This window comes from Lepisma saccharinum, chromosome 27 (assembly GCF_977018435.1).
Source record: "Lepisma saccharinum chromosome 27, izLepSacc3.1, whole genome shotgun sequence".
In the NCBI taxonomy this organism is placed as follows: domain Eukaryota; kingdom Metazoa; phylum Arthropoda; class Insecta; order Zygentoma; family Lepismatidae; genus Lepisma; species Lepisma saccharinum.
Genome location: NC_139255.1, coordinates 51,015,930 through 51,032,505, shown reverse-complemented (window position 1 = coordinate 51,032,505; position 16,576 = coordinate 51,015,930). Strand labels below are relative to the sequence as shown.

The window sequence follows — 16,576 nt, the reverse complement described above, 5'->3', positions numbered from 1 at the left end:
TGACACTGTGCGCTATACATACTTAGATTAAAAAAAGAATTAAAATATTCATCAGTTTCACTTAAGAGTTAATACTTTCGGATACCATTAATATCGACCAATAAGATTCATCTCTTTATCAGTTCAACTCTACTACGCAATATAGATTTATGTTTCATACCGGGTGGTCCAAAAGTCCCGGAACGGTCACATATCGTGAGAAATACACATCGAATCAAAGCTAAAAAATACGTGTTGAATAAGTGAAAGAAAGTTATTCAATGATATCACACTTGATTTCCCCCCGGAATGAAGTCCTCTTTCCGATTCTACAATACAAAATGGGGATTTCCATTTAAAATTTCACAGTTACCCTGCCCCACCCCCAGGGGCCAGGGGTGGGGAATCAAGTGTGATATCATTGAATAGCTTTCTTTCACTTATTTAACACGTATTTTTTAGTTTTCAGATTCGATTTGTATTTCTCACGATATGTGACCGTTCCGGGACTTTTGGACCACCCTGGTATATCTATTGAAGCAGAATATACCTATTATTGCCAGACACGTGTGTGGAAATTATCGTTAAGAGGCAAGGAAATGATGAATTGGCATTAATATTTTGTATTTTCATATTGGACTTTTAATACTGAAATTGATTAGTTACGCTTGAAGGAAATTTTTGGATGGAGGAGATTTATTGCAGCCTGGTGAAAGATTTGAATCGATTTTTGCTGTTATTTATTCATAGTGATGAGTTAACAAATATTTAGAACACTTATACTAATGTACATAAGTAGATAGGGCATAACTTACAGCACATGCCATCATTTCACTAAGTAATAAAGATAGTTTTGGTATGTATTTACTTGTTTTCTAGCTTTCACCACATCATGTGGCTTCCTCAGTAGATAGGACAAGAATAGTAACGATTTAAGACATGGAAAGAGATTTATCAAAAGTGCAATTAGTTCTGATTAGTTCATTTGGTCCTTTTGCACTTTAGACTTTGTGTTGCCACCCAAGTTCCCAAATTTAAATCCTAGCTTGGACATGCCTAATCTTCGTGAATTTCAACCCAAAAGTGGCAGAAAAGCAACATTAGATAATAAAGATAAAAATGAATAATCTCTTGCCTATTCAATTACTTTGTCTAAAATTCTACTGAACAGGAATCTTTAGTCCTAATTTAGAAAGATCAGAATAAAGGTTAAAGCAATAATGTTATTACTGATATATATAGAGTTAACTAAAAGTAGTGCACGTTCAAAAATACTGGTCTTTTTAAGGGTTTCACAATATCGATCTGCATTGCAATTCATTGTTCCTTGTCTCGTTACTTACCCTTTCATCTTGTGTGTGTGTAAGAGATGTACCTACCAGTAGTTTAATCACTAAATAGTCTTTTGAACAAAACAAATTGTAATGCTAATATTTCAGCATGTAGAATTTCATTTATCAAGTTTATAATTCATTTTATGTTCCTTTAATGTTCGTATAATTAATTCAATTCCTAGAAATTTCTCTATGTAATATATATTTTTATTATTATTTTTAGAATTCTTTCTTTTGTAAGTACATTGTAAATAGTGTTGCTGTAATAACACATTCTATTTTTTGTTTAACAGGCAGAAGTGACAAAGGTTTTAAAACTAGGTGTTCAGCCCAACAGAATAATTTTTGCCAACCCAGCCAAGCAGGCATCACACATCCGCCATGCTGCAGCTCTTGGTGTTGATACAATGACCTTTGATAATGAGACCGAGCTTCACAAGATGAAATCTCTTTTTCCATCAGCAAGGTATGTTTCTTGTTATTGGTTGGGCAGGAATTTCTTGGAACTTTGAATTTATATGGGGAGTAATTAAGCAGTATTGTGCAACCACAAGGAAATGGGTCTGCGCAGAACCACATCCTACTTGGAGGTGTAGGGGAGGGCAGATTGAAGGAGGCTTCAGCATGGTTCAAACCAGTGTTGCCAGGTCTATTGATTTCAGACAATTTCCTTAATAAACAGTTGCTAGACTTGCACGCTTTATTTTTTCCAGTCGTTCAATCTTTTTTTTAAAATATATTGCTAAGTGTAACTACTTGTACAACTATTTTTACATCCTTCATTCTTGATACTGTGGCGGTAGAAAGGTCCTTTGTTGTTTTTACACCAGCAGGTAGAATTTAATTAGCAACATTACTTTACCTGGAGTGACTGAGGAAAAAAATGGAAAAAAATCAGTTGCAAAGAAGGGTTACTGGTATTTAAATCTGCAACCTGTCGCATGAACGTAACTTGTGTCCTAATTTTGAGGGGCATAATCAGAACTTGGTGCTTAACTCTGGGAGAGCAGATTTTTGAAAACTTGGCACCCCTATAAGAGGTGCCAACATCTTTTGACATCTAATAATTAATCTTCAATAAAGATAGTGGTAGACAGCTTTGGAAAGCTTTTTCAGACTATTCCATTCCTCCTCCTCCGTAGAACTTCGTTAATCTGCTACTATTAGATCTACTGATTTTTTAGTAGATCTGTTTTTCCAAGTGACAATCTCCCGATTTTTTTCAAATTTAACCTGGCAACACTGTTCTGAGCTGAACGGAGGAAGGTAAGATCAGGGTTGCTACGCATCTGGAAAACAGGTATTTAGCTTATCAGAGAAATGTCAGTGAATATGCAGAATCATCTGGAATTTACATGCATTTTGGAGTCTGCAAGAGAAAAAGTTGCCTTCTGGATTTGGTTCTTATGATTCTCAGTCTTGTGCAAAATTATGGTTCCTTTGAATTTCTGTAATAAATTTTCACTTTTATAATACTAGATATTAGAAAGAATATCAAAGTAAAACTTGCAGTCCAGATATCTGATTGATAGCTAAAGTACATTGACAATGTGATCATAGTTATCTGAAAGGTTGGTGAAGATGATCTATTATTTTATAGATCCTAGTCTTGTTGGCACTTCCTATAGAATTAGTATATGCAACAAAAATATATCCAGATGCTGTGTACTTATAAATGTAAGTAAAAGAGCAGCATTTTCTATGACACTATAAATCTGGCATAAAATGAAAATTGATGGTGTATTAAAAAATTGAAAAATGTGTGTACAATTAGTAGGCCTAAATTTACATCATAATCTAGTCCAAAGAAAAACTCAGGCATTCAGACAATACGAACATGTGTATTTACTCTGCTCGCCACATCACACAATTTGTGATTCTAGTTGAAGCACGAAGAGCACATAAGCCACTGCTCCTCACTGAAATCATCTGAAAACTTCTCATTACAAAACATGCAGATGGCATCCATAGAATCAGGGTCGTCAAGGTCCACATCGAGATTATCGTCGGTGGCCACTGGTGGCGGTTCATGTGAATCCTCACCGTTAGAAGAGCGTGAGACTTTACGCTTCCTTCCTAAAACTTTCTTCTTCTTGTTGGCGGCAGGATTCCTCTATTGTGCTGTCCCACTAGTTGAAGCCTGAGTAGAATTTTTGTGGCCTTTGACAGTATAAAAGTCTTCAAGCTTTTTCTTATAAGGAGAGTTGGTCAACACCACACATTCTCCACCCTTTCGTTTGCAGTACTGAACAAGTTCTTTTTCTAAATCAAAAGAAGGAATGAAGGAGAGAAGCAAATAAAGTAGGGATGGGACCGATTAATCGGTACTCTATCGGTATCGGCCGATATAGGTGTATCGGTAAAATTACAGATTATTTTACCGATCCGATATATTGATAAATATCTGATAATTTAGTGCAAAATTCTGCCATTTTGTTGTAATTTTCATGGATAATCGCCATGCCCTACTTTCTAAAAAAGTAAATGTCTAAATATGAAACTTCTTTTTCACTACAGTCACCTTGAAACACACATTTATTAAGGAGGTCAATGAACCTTTCAGGTTCTTCAAGGACCATTTCTAATTTTATATCGGATCGGTTATCGGTATCGGTAAATTTTATATCGGTACTTTATAGGTATCGGCCAAAATTTCATATCGGCCCATCCCTAAAATAAAGAGGACCCATCTGAGATATTGAACCCTAAAAACTCAAAATTCAATGAACGGCCATGTTTGAGCCTATGCTGTAAAAAAGGGTTGCATTTCTAAGCACTGATATTTTATTTACAGATACCCTGCAGGCAGGTCTACACATGAAATCAAGCCTTCATTGAAAAAATCTGTCTTCAAAATCCAATTTTTTAACTATTGTTACCCCAATTTCCACCATAATTTTCATACTTATGATGCAATTTTAAGCAAAACATACTTGAATATCATAGAAAGTATACTTCATTAACTACAACATGAATTTTGTTTCAGGTCTCTAGCTCTAATGGTTTTTGAGATATTAAGGTTTCTGAAAAGTGCTACATGAGCAAAAAAAAGCCATGTGCGATGTTGGAATAATGGCTGCGCAGGAGAACTAAAGATAATAAATTTTCTTGAACATTGGTTTTGATATCTAAAACATGTACAAACGTACAGTCAACTCTCGATTCTACGACCCTTTTCCCGGGAACCGTGAAAAATTTAGAAAAAATTAGAAAAATTTGGAAAATAAAGTTGAAAAATCCAAGGAAATCGGTGGAAAAATGCGTTGTTTTTTTTCCTCCACTCATTCCCTTTACGAGCTCTCTACCCCTCACAATTGGGTCTGAATTACAAATAGACACCACCACACCATGCTTGAGTAGCACTTGACCTCTGCCCTCCCCTCCCTCAAGCGCACCAATGCTACCCCGCACCCGAGGGCCGCTACCCAACGTGCCAGGCTTGTTTTGCCATGCTTTCTCTTGGATACGCGAGAAGAGAAGATCGAATGTGCTTGGATGTTATTTTATATCGACTTGACTTGTTTCCTTGTCCTAAGAGCTGCTGAAAACTCGCGGGGTTGGGGGGGAGCAGCCCGAAATGACTGCTGGACTTGCAGTCTTTGCCAATGTGTATGGCAGGTCAAGCTCTTTCATCCATAAATACACCACCTTGAGAGATAAGATCGCAGGAATGTTCGAAAATACAGATGCGTGGCACCTGGAAGTCTGGCCCATCTGTCCAGCTCTGACCTAGAGTTCAGCAGGTTCCCGTGAGTGAGCAACTCTCGGCCTGGTAGACAACTTCCGGTAAACGCTTTCATTCAAAACGTGTTCTTTGTTCCCTGCAACACTTCATAAAAAAGCGAAACTGTTAGAGATAATCAAAGCCACATAGGCCAACTAAAGATCGTCAACCCGCTTAATGCGTTGTCATCCAGGTTTCCACAAAAGTTTACTTCGATCTTAAGTGCATCATAACTCCCGTTTCCCACTTCATACGTTTTCCTAATTGTGTCGATGTCGTAATATCTGCCAAAAAAGTGTTCCGTTGGCTGACTTATCCCTCTTTTTCCGTCAGCAAAGGTAGGGGGGGGGGGGGTGATGCAGATTGTTTCAGCCACGATTTTCTTGCTGATGCGGGCTGATTACAGGCGAGGGTGGAAAAGGACCCACCCCTCTTCCTTTCCTTTGACGTTTAAAATGGGGCAACCAGTTCTGGATATATTCTTGAAAACGAACAAAAACCATAGAACAAGTATAAAAAAAGTGACCCTCCCCCCTTTCCCCAGCTCATTCTCCGCAACTGGTGTGCAGGGCAATGTTGGTAATTGCAGAATTCAGTTGTTGTTTTTTCTCTCTTTTTTTTTTTTTCTCAATGCTGTTGTCTGCATAGGAAATATTGCCCGTATTATTGTCTGATGCATGGTAAAATGTGACAGTATGATTATCGACTGCCACGCTGTTTAATGACGTGTCCTAGAATACGCATTGGGTGAAAACAGATCGCAAGTTGCACGTTTCCTTTTTCAGGCTGGATTACAATGCAAGTCATGGAAGTAGTTTGGACTGCTCCCTTGAATGGGGAAGGAGGGTGAATGAAATTGGTTGAAGCAAAGAAAAGTAACTTTTTTTTACGATGTATTTTACACAGCGGAACCAGAACGAAAATTACAGCCCTGCCTTTATTTTATTTTTCTCTCGTACCTAGAGAAGTTGTGTTGTTTCTCCCGAGAGATCTAATCTTACCAGTTAATCTTGTAACAGACGATGCTTCAGTAAACCCGTATAAAATCCAACATTCATTCTTCGTAGAGGCACATATTTTTGGTAAATAAAAAAAGCAAAATTTCGGTATAAAAACAGTCAATTTCGGGTTCAAAAGCGGTAAATAAAATGAAATTTCGCTGTTATAGCGGTGAAAAAGCGGCATATAAAATGACATTTTGGTTTTAAAAATGTGAATATAATCCCAAATTTGATTTAAAAACTGCACTATTACACAAAATAAACATATCCCTTCTAATAGCACATTAAATCATTACCAGAATATTAAGTTTATTCCTGTATAAAGGGGTCCATTTTTGCTTCTCAAATATTTACAGCAGAAGTAATCAATTTTCTGTGAATTGCATAACTCACAGGATACTTCAGACTTCAGAAAGTGTCGCGTCTGTATATAAACGGTAAATTTCGTGTTTAAAAGTCTATTTCGCATTTTGCAGTTCATTTCGCATCATTTCGTGACAAAACAGGGTAGGAAAATGCACCTCACACCTTTCAGAAACATGAAAAATTAACATTAGAATGTGTTATTTCACATTTCGTGTTTTCGTCAAAAACTAAATATGCTTGCCTCTAATTCTTCCCGATTATCTCCCGACTTTTGCTGGCACCAGTCTGACTGGTGTCAAGATTCTTCGAGTTTCGCTTGCAATAAGCGAGAGATTGTTTTCCTTTCCATTGGACTCAGTGGAAACGGGTTTCTCATGAACTAGAATTGTAGGAATTTCCTGGAAAACCAACGACTGTGCACAATTGAAACAAAGTAACATTATTTTAAATTCTCTTTTGTGAAAACTTTTTCATGTTCTATTTTCCTTCTCACAACATGCATCCTGTGCATAACAGGTTGTATAACTACCAGGATAAATGGTGTTACCATCTCCTAGGCATCTTTGTGTCCGTTTGAGCTCCCTTTAAGCTGAAAATTGGTGCAAATTCCAATAACGACCCTTTTCCCGGGAACTGTGAAAGGTCGTTGAATCGAGAGTTGACTGTATGTACTAAAGATGAAAATTTTCTAAAATGGTCATGCAACCACCATTGGATCGTTTGGCATGGAATGACCCCATAATAATTAACGGATTATATACGAGGCTGGATCATTAAGTATCGCACAACAATTTTTTCCCGCGATGCTATTGTGGTTGGGACATTAAAATTTTACAGATTTATAGTTTGAAGTTCATGCTAGAGATGGCATTTGTTCGATCAGGCATAACTCTTGCGGCAGAAGCGTGAACTACTTAACAAAGATGGCACGCATGTTATTGTCGTCAACGTGTGAAAAGCAAAGAGCTGTAGTTCGTTTTTTGTGGGCAAAAGGACAAAACCTAGTGAATTTCTCAGGGAAATGTTGGGCGTGTATGGGGAAGACTGTTTTGACCGTAGCAACATATCCAGGTGGTGCACATTCTTTCAGGGAGGCTGTGTGAACCTTGTTGACTTGTCACGTTCCTGGCAACGTAACAATGTTACAGCCATTGAGCAGGCAATTCTCAACGACCGGTAGATCCATCTGAGAACTTTGTCAGGGCAGTTCAACATTTCAGACTTCCATCTGTTTGGCCCAATGAAGAAATTCCTAGGTGGGCAACACTTCAATTTTGATGAAGAAGTGCAACGGTTGTGCGCAGATGGCTGTATTCCCAATTGACGGAGTTCTATGAACATATTGAAGCTAGTGCCACAATGGGAAAAATGTGTTGAAGGACTTGGCTCCTATGTCGAAAAGTAGCTAAAAGATAGGGATGGGACTGATTAATCGGTACTCTGTCGGTATCAGCCAATATAGGCATATCGGTTTATCGGTAAAATTACCGATTATTTTACGGATCCGATAAATCGATAAATATCTGATAAATTAGTGCAAAATTCTGCCATTTTGTTGTAATTTTTATGGATAATCTCCATGCCATACTTTTTAAAAAGGAAATGTCTAAATATGCAATTTCTATTGCACTGCAGTCACCTTGAAACACACATTTATTAAGGAGGTCAATGATCATTTCAGGTTCTTCAAGGACCATTTCTAATTTTATATCGGATCTGTTATCGGTATCGGTAAATTTTATATCGGTACTTTATTGGTATCGGCCAAAATTTCATATCAGCCCATCCCTACTAAAAGATGTGGTTTCAATGTGTATAATTTATGTTGTCTTACCTATTAAACTTCTTTTTTAAAAAATTATTGTGCGATACTTAATGATCCACCCTTGTATTTAATTGAAAAATGCAAGTTTCAAAAGCAAAGATCATGATGATAAACATGTCTGGAGAAAAATATTGTTGGACTGGAAAACCTGGAAATGCCAGGGAATTTCATAACCGAAATATCGTTATACTTATCTCGGGATCGCCTAGATGCTGGAACGGTCGGCTGGGCGCTGGTCCTGCTGGCTGGCCTGAGGTGTCATGGCTTCTGGGTGGCCCTGTAGTCTATTTTCCGCATCCGTAACTGTCGGACTCTCACGACCTGATTTCGATCCTTGGGGTGTTCTCTTTGGCTTCTCTCGAGACATGTTGTTAACCCGTTTTATGGTGCTCTTGGAAGTTGGGAAATGCTTGGGATAGGTTTTCCGGGTATGGCCGGTAACGGTATGGTAGTCTCGGAATACAGGTAAAATGAACCACAACAATCGAAATTGTCTACTGACTGCTTTCAAAAAATTCTTGGACTTTTAATTGTTGCAATATTGTTGCCTTTACTTTGGTTACATTTCATCTCATTTTATTATTGGCTGTCACAAAAAGATGTACATGCAGTACATCGAAACATTGAGCATATTAAATAATTTCATCTATTGAGGAAACAAAAGTTGTTATTAGTAGAGGCATGCAAATTTCGTTTTTGACGAAAACACGAAATGTGAAATAACACATTCTAACGTTAATTTTTCATGTTTCTGCAAGGTGTGAGGTGCATTTTCCTACCCTGTTTTGTCACGAAATAATGCGAAATTAACTGCAAAATGCGAAATTGACTCTTAAACACGAAATTTACCATTTATATACCGACGCGACACTTTCTGAAGTCTGAAGTATCCTGTGAGTTATGCAATTCACGGAAAATTGATTAATTCTGCTGTAAATATTTGAGAAGCAAAAATGGACCCCTTTATACAGGAATAAACTTAATAATCTGGTAACACCATAAATGTGCTATTAGAAGGGATATGTTTATTTTGTGTAATAAGTGCAGTTTATAAATCAAATTTAGGATTATATTCACAATTTTAAAACCAAAATGTAATTTTATATAGCACTTTTGATGTGATTATTTACCGCTTTTGAACACGAAATCGACTGTTTTTGTACCGAAATTTTGCTTTCTTATTTACCAAAAATATGTGCCTCTAGTTATTAGCATTAATTTACTGCCAGAGTATGTAATCAAAATGTAGTCTGAAGTGGATAGAAACTTAGTATAACTGTTTATTACAGGTTGGTGATTCGCATTCGCTGTGATGCCAAAGTAGCACAGTGTCAACTGGGAATGAAATACGGTGCAAATATGAAAGAAGTTCCTCACTTACTGGAAGTAGCACGTGACCTGGGATTGGATGTGGTCGGTGTCAGTTTCCATGTTGGTTCCGGTTGTGGGGATCCCCCTGTCTTCCGACGTGCAATAGCCGCTGCCCGAGAAGTGTTCGACCATGCTGCATCCCTGGGATATCAACTTACTTTGCTGGACATTGGAGGGGGATATCCCGGAAACAAGGGATCATCCATTGATGAGGTATGTACAGTTGAATCTGATTTATACGTATGTCAAGGTGAAGGGAAAATACCATATTTATGCATGTATGCGCACTCTAGTTTTTGATAGGGAAAAGTGACAAAGAATTATATCTCATATACAATGCACAGTACAATTCAGGTTCAAGAAATGGCTTTCTTAGTTGTAAAGCTGTTGCTATGCTGATCAACAGTGAATTACATCATTCCTATTCAATGATTCACCTGTTGCTATGTGGACCAAGAGGAGAACATTACATTACAAAGTTAAAAATTGTGGCACATGGCCTTTAAACTTTTATAAGTGTATTTGCTCATTTCCTCTTTACTTTTTCTAAAAAACTTCAAAATATATATACTTTTTCTATGACTACAAAATATATATACTTTTTCTATGACTAACGAAACATTTATAGGAGGCACATTCAAGGCCCTTAAACTAGCAGTTAGCAGCATAAGATTTCTTCCATTAAGGCATTTACACGCTCCATATATGTCATATTATTTGGCCAGTAATACATTTTAATTATTCTTTTTCCTTGTCTTTTTTTTCATACAAAGTACCATAAAAATCAGAATGTTCCTTCATTTTGTAGTGAGCTTATTTCAACCGCATTGTAAATGAGTGTCACCATCTTGAATGGAATACTGTTGCCATATTCAGAAACTGCAGAATTGAAGCTTTACAACGATATATAATATGATAGGCTTCCTTAAACATTAAAAAAATATTCCGTGCATAATACGCACCACACTTTTTAGGGGCAAAAACTTCGGAAGAAAGTGCGCATTATACATGAGTAATACAAATAACTGAGAATTACTTGCAAATCAGATTTAGATACCATGTCATATCGTTATTAAAATACTGTAATTATATATATTTTGAGGAACAAGATACAGTATAATACAGGTTACTTCTGTCATAAAATGGCACATTAACGATACATTAAACATGTACGAAGTGCATTTTCCAAATCTGCATGTCTTCCCTCTTGTTGATAGCTGTGTTTTGTTGACTTAATACCAAATTTTTAATAAAATGTGTAAAATAGCATTTCTTTTACTAAAGACTGTGCAGAGTGTGGTGTAAGGGATGCCTATAAATGCAACTATTTCAGTTTTAGTGGATTAGCGTCCAATTCCCACATAAATTTTATTTTCCGGTCAAGTATGTAATTTTTCCTCTTTTCTGTTCTCCATGGCCGACCAGTAGCAACTGCAAATGTTCACTGAAGGAACTGCTATTCTGTTGTATAAAACATGTCATACATCAGCTATCAGCATGTTTTTAATGTGTGTACTTCCGTATCGCGATTTTGTACAAAAGAAAATAATACATCTCATGTTCAGAACAACTGCAGCAAATCTCTCTATCTCTGATTTCATGCCATGTGTCTCCTCTCGCCTTCTCTGTGCCTTAACCGTTTTCTCGCAACACGAGACCGATAACCACCACGTCTGCTTATCCTTCTTTGTATTTCAAACTCAGTTTGAGTTTTTGTAACGACAAGAAATTACGTCCGCGACATTGCATAAATGCATTACATAGAAATAGGGTATAATTAATACATTTTTAAATTATATTTTGCCGGGACCCACAGTAACTTACGTATAAAACAGAATTACGTATAAAGCAGTCTCAACTATATAGGAATGTGTTGGAAATGAATCTTAACACCTTTGATGACTTTTTGAGATAGATAGTAGAAGAAACGTAAGGTAAATTCACAGAAGACTTGGAGCACAGCATGGTGATGGGACTCTTAGCTGTAGAAAGAAATTTGAATCGTGCAAACTGTTGAAAAATGCCCATACATCAGTGCAAGAGGGTCCAGCCGAGATGGCTTGTAGCCCACTGCAGTTGTTCCCATTAACATCCAATTAGTGGAAAGCCTGATCTTTGAAAATTGATTGATAACATGTCACCAACTTTCAGAACACACTGTGGGAACTTTGAACACAATCATTCATGAATACAGTTCCAGAAAGTTTGTGCACATTGGGTGCTGAGTCTGCTCTCTCTTTCCTTATCCTTTCTTTCTTCATTCCTCTTCTTCTCTCCTCCTTCGCTCTTGTCCTTCCCACTCTTTCTAACACCTTCTTCCATTCTTTGTTTATTTTCAGTCCCCCATTCCAGTTCATTGAGTCTTCTCCTTTCTACTCTATTTCCTTGGCCTCCTTCCATTTTCTCACTAGTACTCTCTTCTCCCTTCCTATCTGCTTAGACTCATCCCACTCGATTATGGCCTCCCCGATGGCACAGTGGTAGCATCGTCACCTTGTAATCAGGGGTCCCGGGCTCGATTCCCGGTGGAGGCACATAGTGGTTTGGATCCCACTTTAAACTGTAGGTCCAGTCCCAATTAGCCTTACTGTTCATAAAGTGGACTTAAAACAACAAATCAATCCAATCATCCCACTCTGTCATGTCCTGTTTCTCTCGTGTGTGTAAATATCGCATTTTTCTCTCTCTTAAGTGGTACATCATCCCTATGTTGTTTCAACCTGTCTTTCAGCCTCTTTTTCGTTTCTCCTATGTACACACACTGATGTTCTTTACATTTCACTTCATATATAATCCCTTCCTCTTTTTCTTCTCTGTTTTCCTTTTTCTTGTTTGCCTTCTTCGCTATTCGTAAGATGCTTTGCCCTCCCTTCCTGTAAGTTTTAATGCCCGCTTTCCTAAGCACTTTGCATATCTTTTCTGTGGTCTTCCCCATACTCCTTATTGCAAACCACCTCTCTTCCTCTTCTCCCCTGCCACTTTTCTTCCTTCTGTTTATGTCCAGTCTATCCTTCTCGTAGCCATGCTTTTCCATCTGTTTCCATATCCATATCAGATTAAGGTTCTGGATTTGTCCAACTCCATTTACTGCATTGTTTATGCAATACTAAATAAAATTGTGAATCTTACATATTTTTGAAGATACTTAGGCCTCCATGAAATTGTTATCGTCATTTTTCTCCTTTGCAGATCGCTGAAATCGTAAATAAAGCTCTTGATGACCACTTTCCTGATGGTTGTGGAGTTGATATCATAGCAGAACCTGGCCGTTACTTTGTGGCATCAGCTTACACCTTGGCCACCAACATCCACTCGCTGAGAGAGGTCCATCGCGAAGACGGTTCTGTTTCCTACATGTATTACATTAATGAAGGCGTCTATGGAAGTTTTAACTGCTTGCTGTATGATCATGCTCATGTCACACCTGTTCCAATGAAGGTAAGTGTGCAGCTTTTCATTGTATTGACTTCAGATTTGAAAGGTTCGCAATATCCTGCAAGGTCGTTGCCCCCCCTCCCCTCTCTCTCGAAATTTAAAGTGCATTTCTTGTGGAATATATACCGGCTATTTACAAGCAGCTTCCACTAGCTTCATTACAGTTTCCAACAACTTTCTCGGACCTCCGTAGTGGTGTATTGGAGATATTGTTGCCTTGTGAACAAGTGTTCCCAGGTTTTGATACCTAGTGAAGGCACATAGTGATTTGGATCCCACTTTAAACTGTGGGTCCTATCCCAATTAGCCTATCTGTGCATGAAGTGGACTTAAAAAAAACTCTCGCCCAATAACTTTATCATGCTAATATCGCAAATATGTATAGGGTAATTGATGTTTCTATCTCAGATCAAGGTTTCATTTTTATTAAATGGGCAATTAATAGAGGCACATATTTTTGGTAAATAAAAAAGCAAAATTTCGGTACAAAAACTGAGTCAATTTCAGGTTCAAAAGCGGTAAATAAAATAAAATATCAGTGTTATAGCGGTGAAAAATTGGATGAAAAGTGGTATATAAAAATACATTTTGGTTTGAAAATTATGAATATAATCCTAAATTTGATTTAAAAACTACACTTATTCCAGTTAATTAATATTTCACTTCTAATAGCACATTTATGTAGTTATCAGAGTATTAAGTTTATTTCTGTGTAACGGAGTCCATTTTTGCTTCTCCAATATTAACAGCAGAATTAATCAATTTTCCGGGAATTGCATAACTCTCAGGATAATTCAGACTACAAAAGGTGCCGCGTCGGTGAATAAACCCTAAATTTCGTGTTTAAGAGTTAATTTCGCTTTTTGCAGTTCATTTCGCATTATTTCGTGACAAAACATGGTCAAAAAATGCATCTCACACCTTTCAAAAACATGAAAAATTAACACTACAATGTGTTTTCTCACATTTCGTTTTTTCGTCAAAAACGAAATACGCATGCCCCTAGCAATTAATTGTTTTACTGAAGATTTCAACTCCACACCACAAACTGATAATCTTCAAGCAGTATTGCCTACTTTAGACAAAAGTTGCCTCTAAAGTATCACTTACATTGAAACCCCAATTTTATGTTTTTTCTAAATATTAAGTTTTATCATTTTGACCCATGTGAAATATAAAATCTGCAACATAAAGTCCAAATACGGAGTGAGTACTAATTTCTCCGTATTTATATACTACTGCATCTCACTGCGTCTCTCTTTTCCCAATTATGAATAAAGTCCAACACGAGTGACTTTGAAAAATGTGTATGTTAATTATTGATGTACAGAATATTATACTACTGTGGAGCTTTGATTCTGTGTTTTTCTGGGAACCAAGATATAAAAAAAAATTTAAATGTGGGGAAATTGTAAAATCCTGGAATGTAAAATTGGAGTTTTGTTATACCTATTTAGGACAGCCTACAGCTGACTACAAAGTAATACAGTAGGCAATTTGCCCTTCACCATGTTATTCACTGTGGTTAGAAGGCATTTATTTACCTGAATATCGAATTATTAGGGTGTGGATTTTCCCAATTTGCCTTTTTATTCTTTTGTGGTAAAACATAGGCTTGGATGTTTTTAAGTTCGTTTCATGGTGTTTCTAGTCCAAAAATACATTTTTATAGTGCCTAAAATTGCCTATTCTGCAATTTTTGCTTATTTCAGCTTTAATTTTTGCACTCCTTTGGCTTTCCATGCAGTGAGGAAGGTAAGGTTTTGTGTATGTTGAACTGATGAAATCTGGTATTGGCCGTATCCGAGGGCCACAAGGGATATCAGATCTTGGAAGTTCCAAATGTCCCTTAATCAGGGTAAGCAAACTGAACAGCTGGCGGTGACTCATACTTGGACAAATAAAACAACCCTTTTTTTACCACCTGAAAGCTTGTAGGCGTCATTAAGTACTAATTTGCTTTTTTTATGCATGTGAAGGGAAGTTATAGAGATATGTGGTTCAAAATACCAAAGAACAAGGGGGTGGGGGTTGATAATGGGGATAATTTTTGGGCATTTCCGTAATGGAAAATTCAACTAAAATATATACAAAATACATGCAGAATTCTTGGCCTTGAGTTGCCTACAGAGAATTACACTAAGTCAAATGTTATTTATTCTAAAATTTCATTCATATACACAGATAAACAGGTCATATAGTCGCAGAAAAATTAATTAATACAAATGCTTTAAGTTAACCAGTTTGTTGTTCTAACTTCTTCGCAAATGATTTGATTGAAATAATTGTGAATTGTTTGTGAAACATTTGTACATTAGGTAACATTCATTTCTTCAGAGAAATTGTAATTGGAACATACTGTAAAATAATTTTTTGGTTAAGAGTGTAAAGTTTTTTCTTCACTAATGAGCTATTTTGCATGCAATTGTGGCATTTGTTCTAATTGGCACAATCGTTAGCACAAGATCTTTGTCAGAATTACTTTAACTGATGATTCCCTGCAAATGTGAATTTCTTTCAATATAGTGTTAACTAGTTTGTGAATCGTTAGTGCACTGTAATGCGAATACCATATAACTGTGCATTTGTAGAAAAAAATTGAAATAACAAATTCATGTTCAATGCCTATTTTACTGTTTTATTTATTTTATTTTAGGGTTCCTTTTATTTTATGTCCATTTTAAGTGCCTATTTTCATAACTGTGGTGTCTATTCGAGAGGTTTTTAGTGCCTATAAATCCGCACCCTAGTAATTTCTATGAGTGAGTGTCTTTGAGTGAAATCTAAGCTAGTGCTCCTTTTTCACAGGCCATCAAAGGAAAGCTGCATAAGTGCTCTGTTTGGGGTCCGACATGTGATGGATTGGACCAGGTATCGGAGGACGTTCTGCTTCCAGAAATGCATGTTGGAGATTGGATCATCTTTGAAGATATGGGTGCCTATACTATTGCTTGCGCCGGGGCCTTTAATGGTTTTCCAGTACCAAGAGTGCACACGGTGGCATCCGAGAAGATCTGGTAAGTAGAACTGATGTAGATTTGTGTGGTACAAAGCCACAATGAACTACGATAATGTGTTTAAATTTATAAGTAGGGATGATCCGATACTGATAGCTTGTTGTCAGTATTGCTCGATACTTGTCTGGACTTTGGGTATCGCACAGCACCCAGAAAACATGCCATGTAACAATTTTGGTTTGTCTAATTATCACGAAAAATATCCAAATTTGAAGTTTCCATTTATTTTCACCAGTATTGTGTGGATAAATTTATTTTGTGACTAAATGACAGTTGTTTTAATATTCTGATGTAATTCTTGAATATTTTGAAGCAAAACTAGTAAATTGATGCATGGAATGTTTGCATTGGAATGTTTATAAATTAATATTAATCCATATTTTGAACAATGATCAACCTTTAGCGCACAGGACCTTGCATCCATTTCTAGCCTCTGTGGATGAAGACTTTAGAAGCGCGTGCTTGCCGTGAAGAAAAAAAGATATTGTAACTTGCTGCTTGAGAACAAATTGTCATAGAGATAT

General features: G+C 36.8%; 1 protein-coding gene across 1 annotated transcript in view; it reads left to right on the top strand.

Moving 5' to 3' along the window:
* The window catches only part of LOC145980307 (ornithine decarboxylase-like), a 48,778-nt gene that overhangs the window by 16,672 nt on the left and 15,530 nt on the right, over positions 1–16,576 (top strand). Inside the window, exons 6-9 of the mRNA XM_083113330.1 lie at positions 1,607–1,779; positions 9,519–9,813; positions 12,790–13,038; positions 15,844–16,052. Coding sequence (XP_082969456.1) covers positions 1,607–1,779; positions 9,519–9,813; positions 12,790–13,038; positions 15,844–16,052 — 926 coding nt within the window. The remainder of the gene's footprint in view (positions 1–1,606; positions 1,780–9,518; positions 9,814–12,789; positions 13,039–15,843; positions 16,053–16,576) is intronic.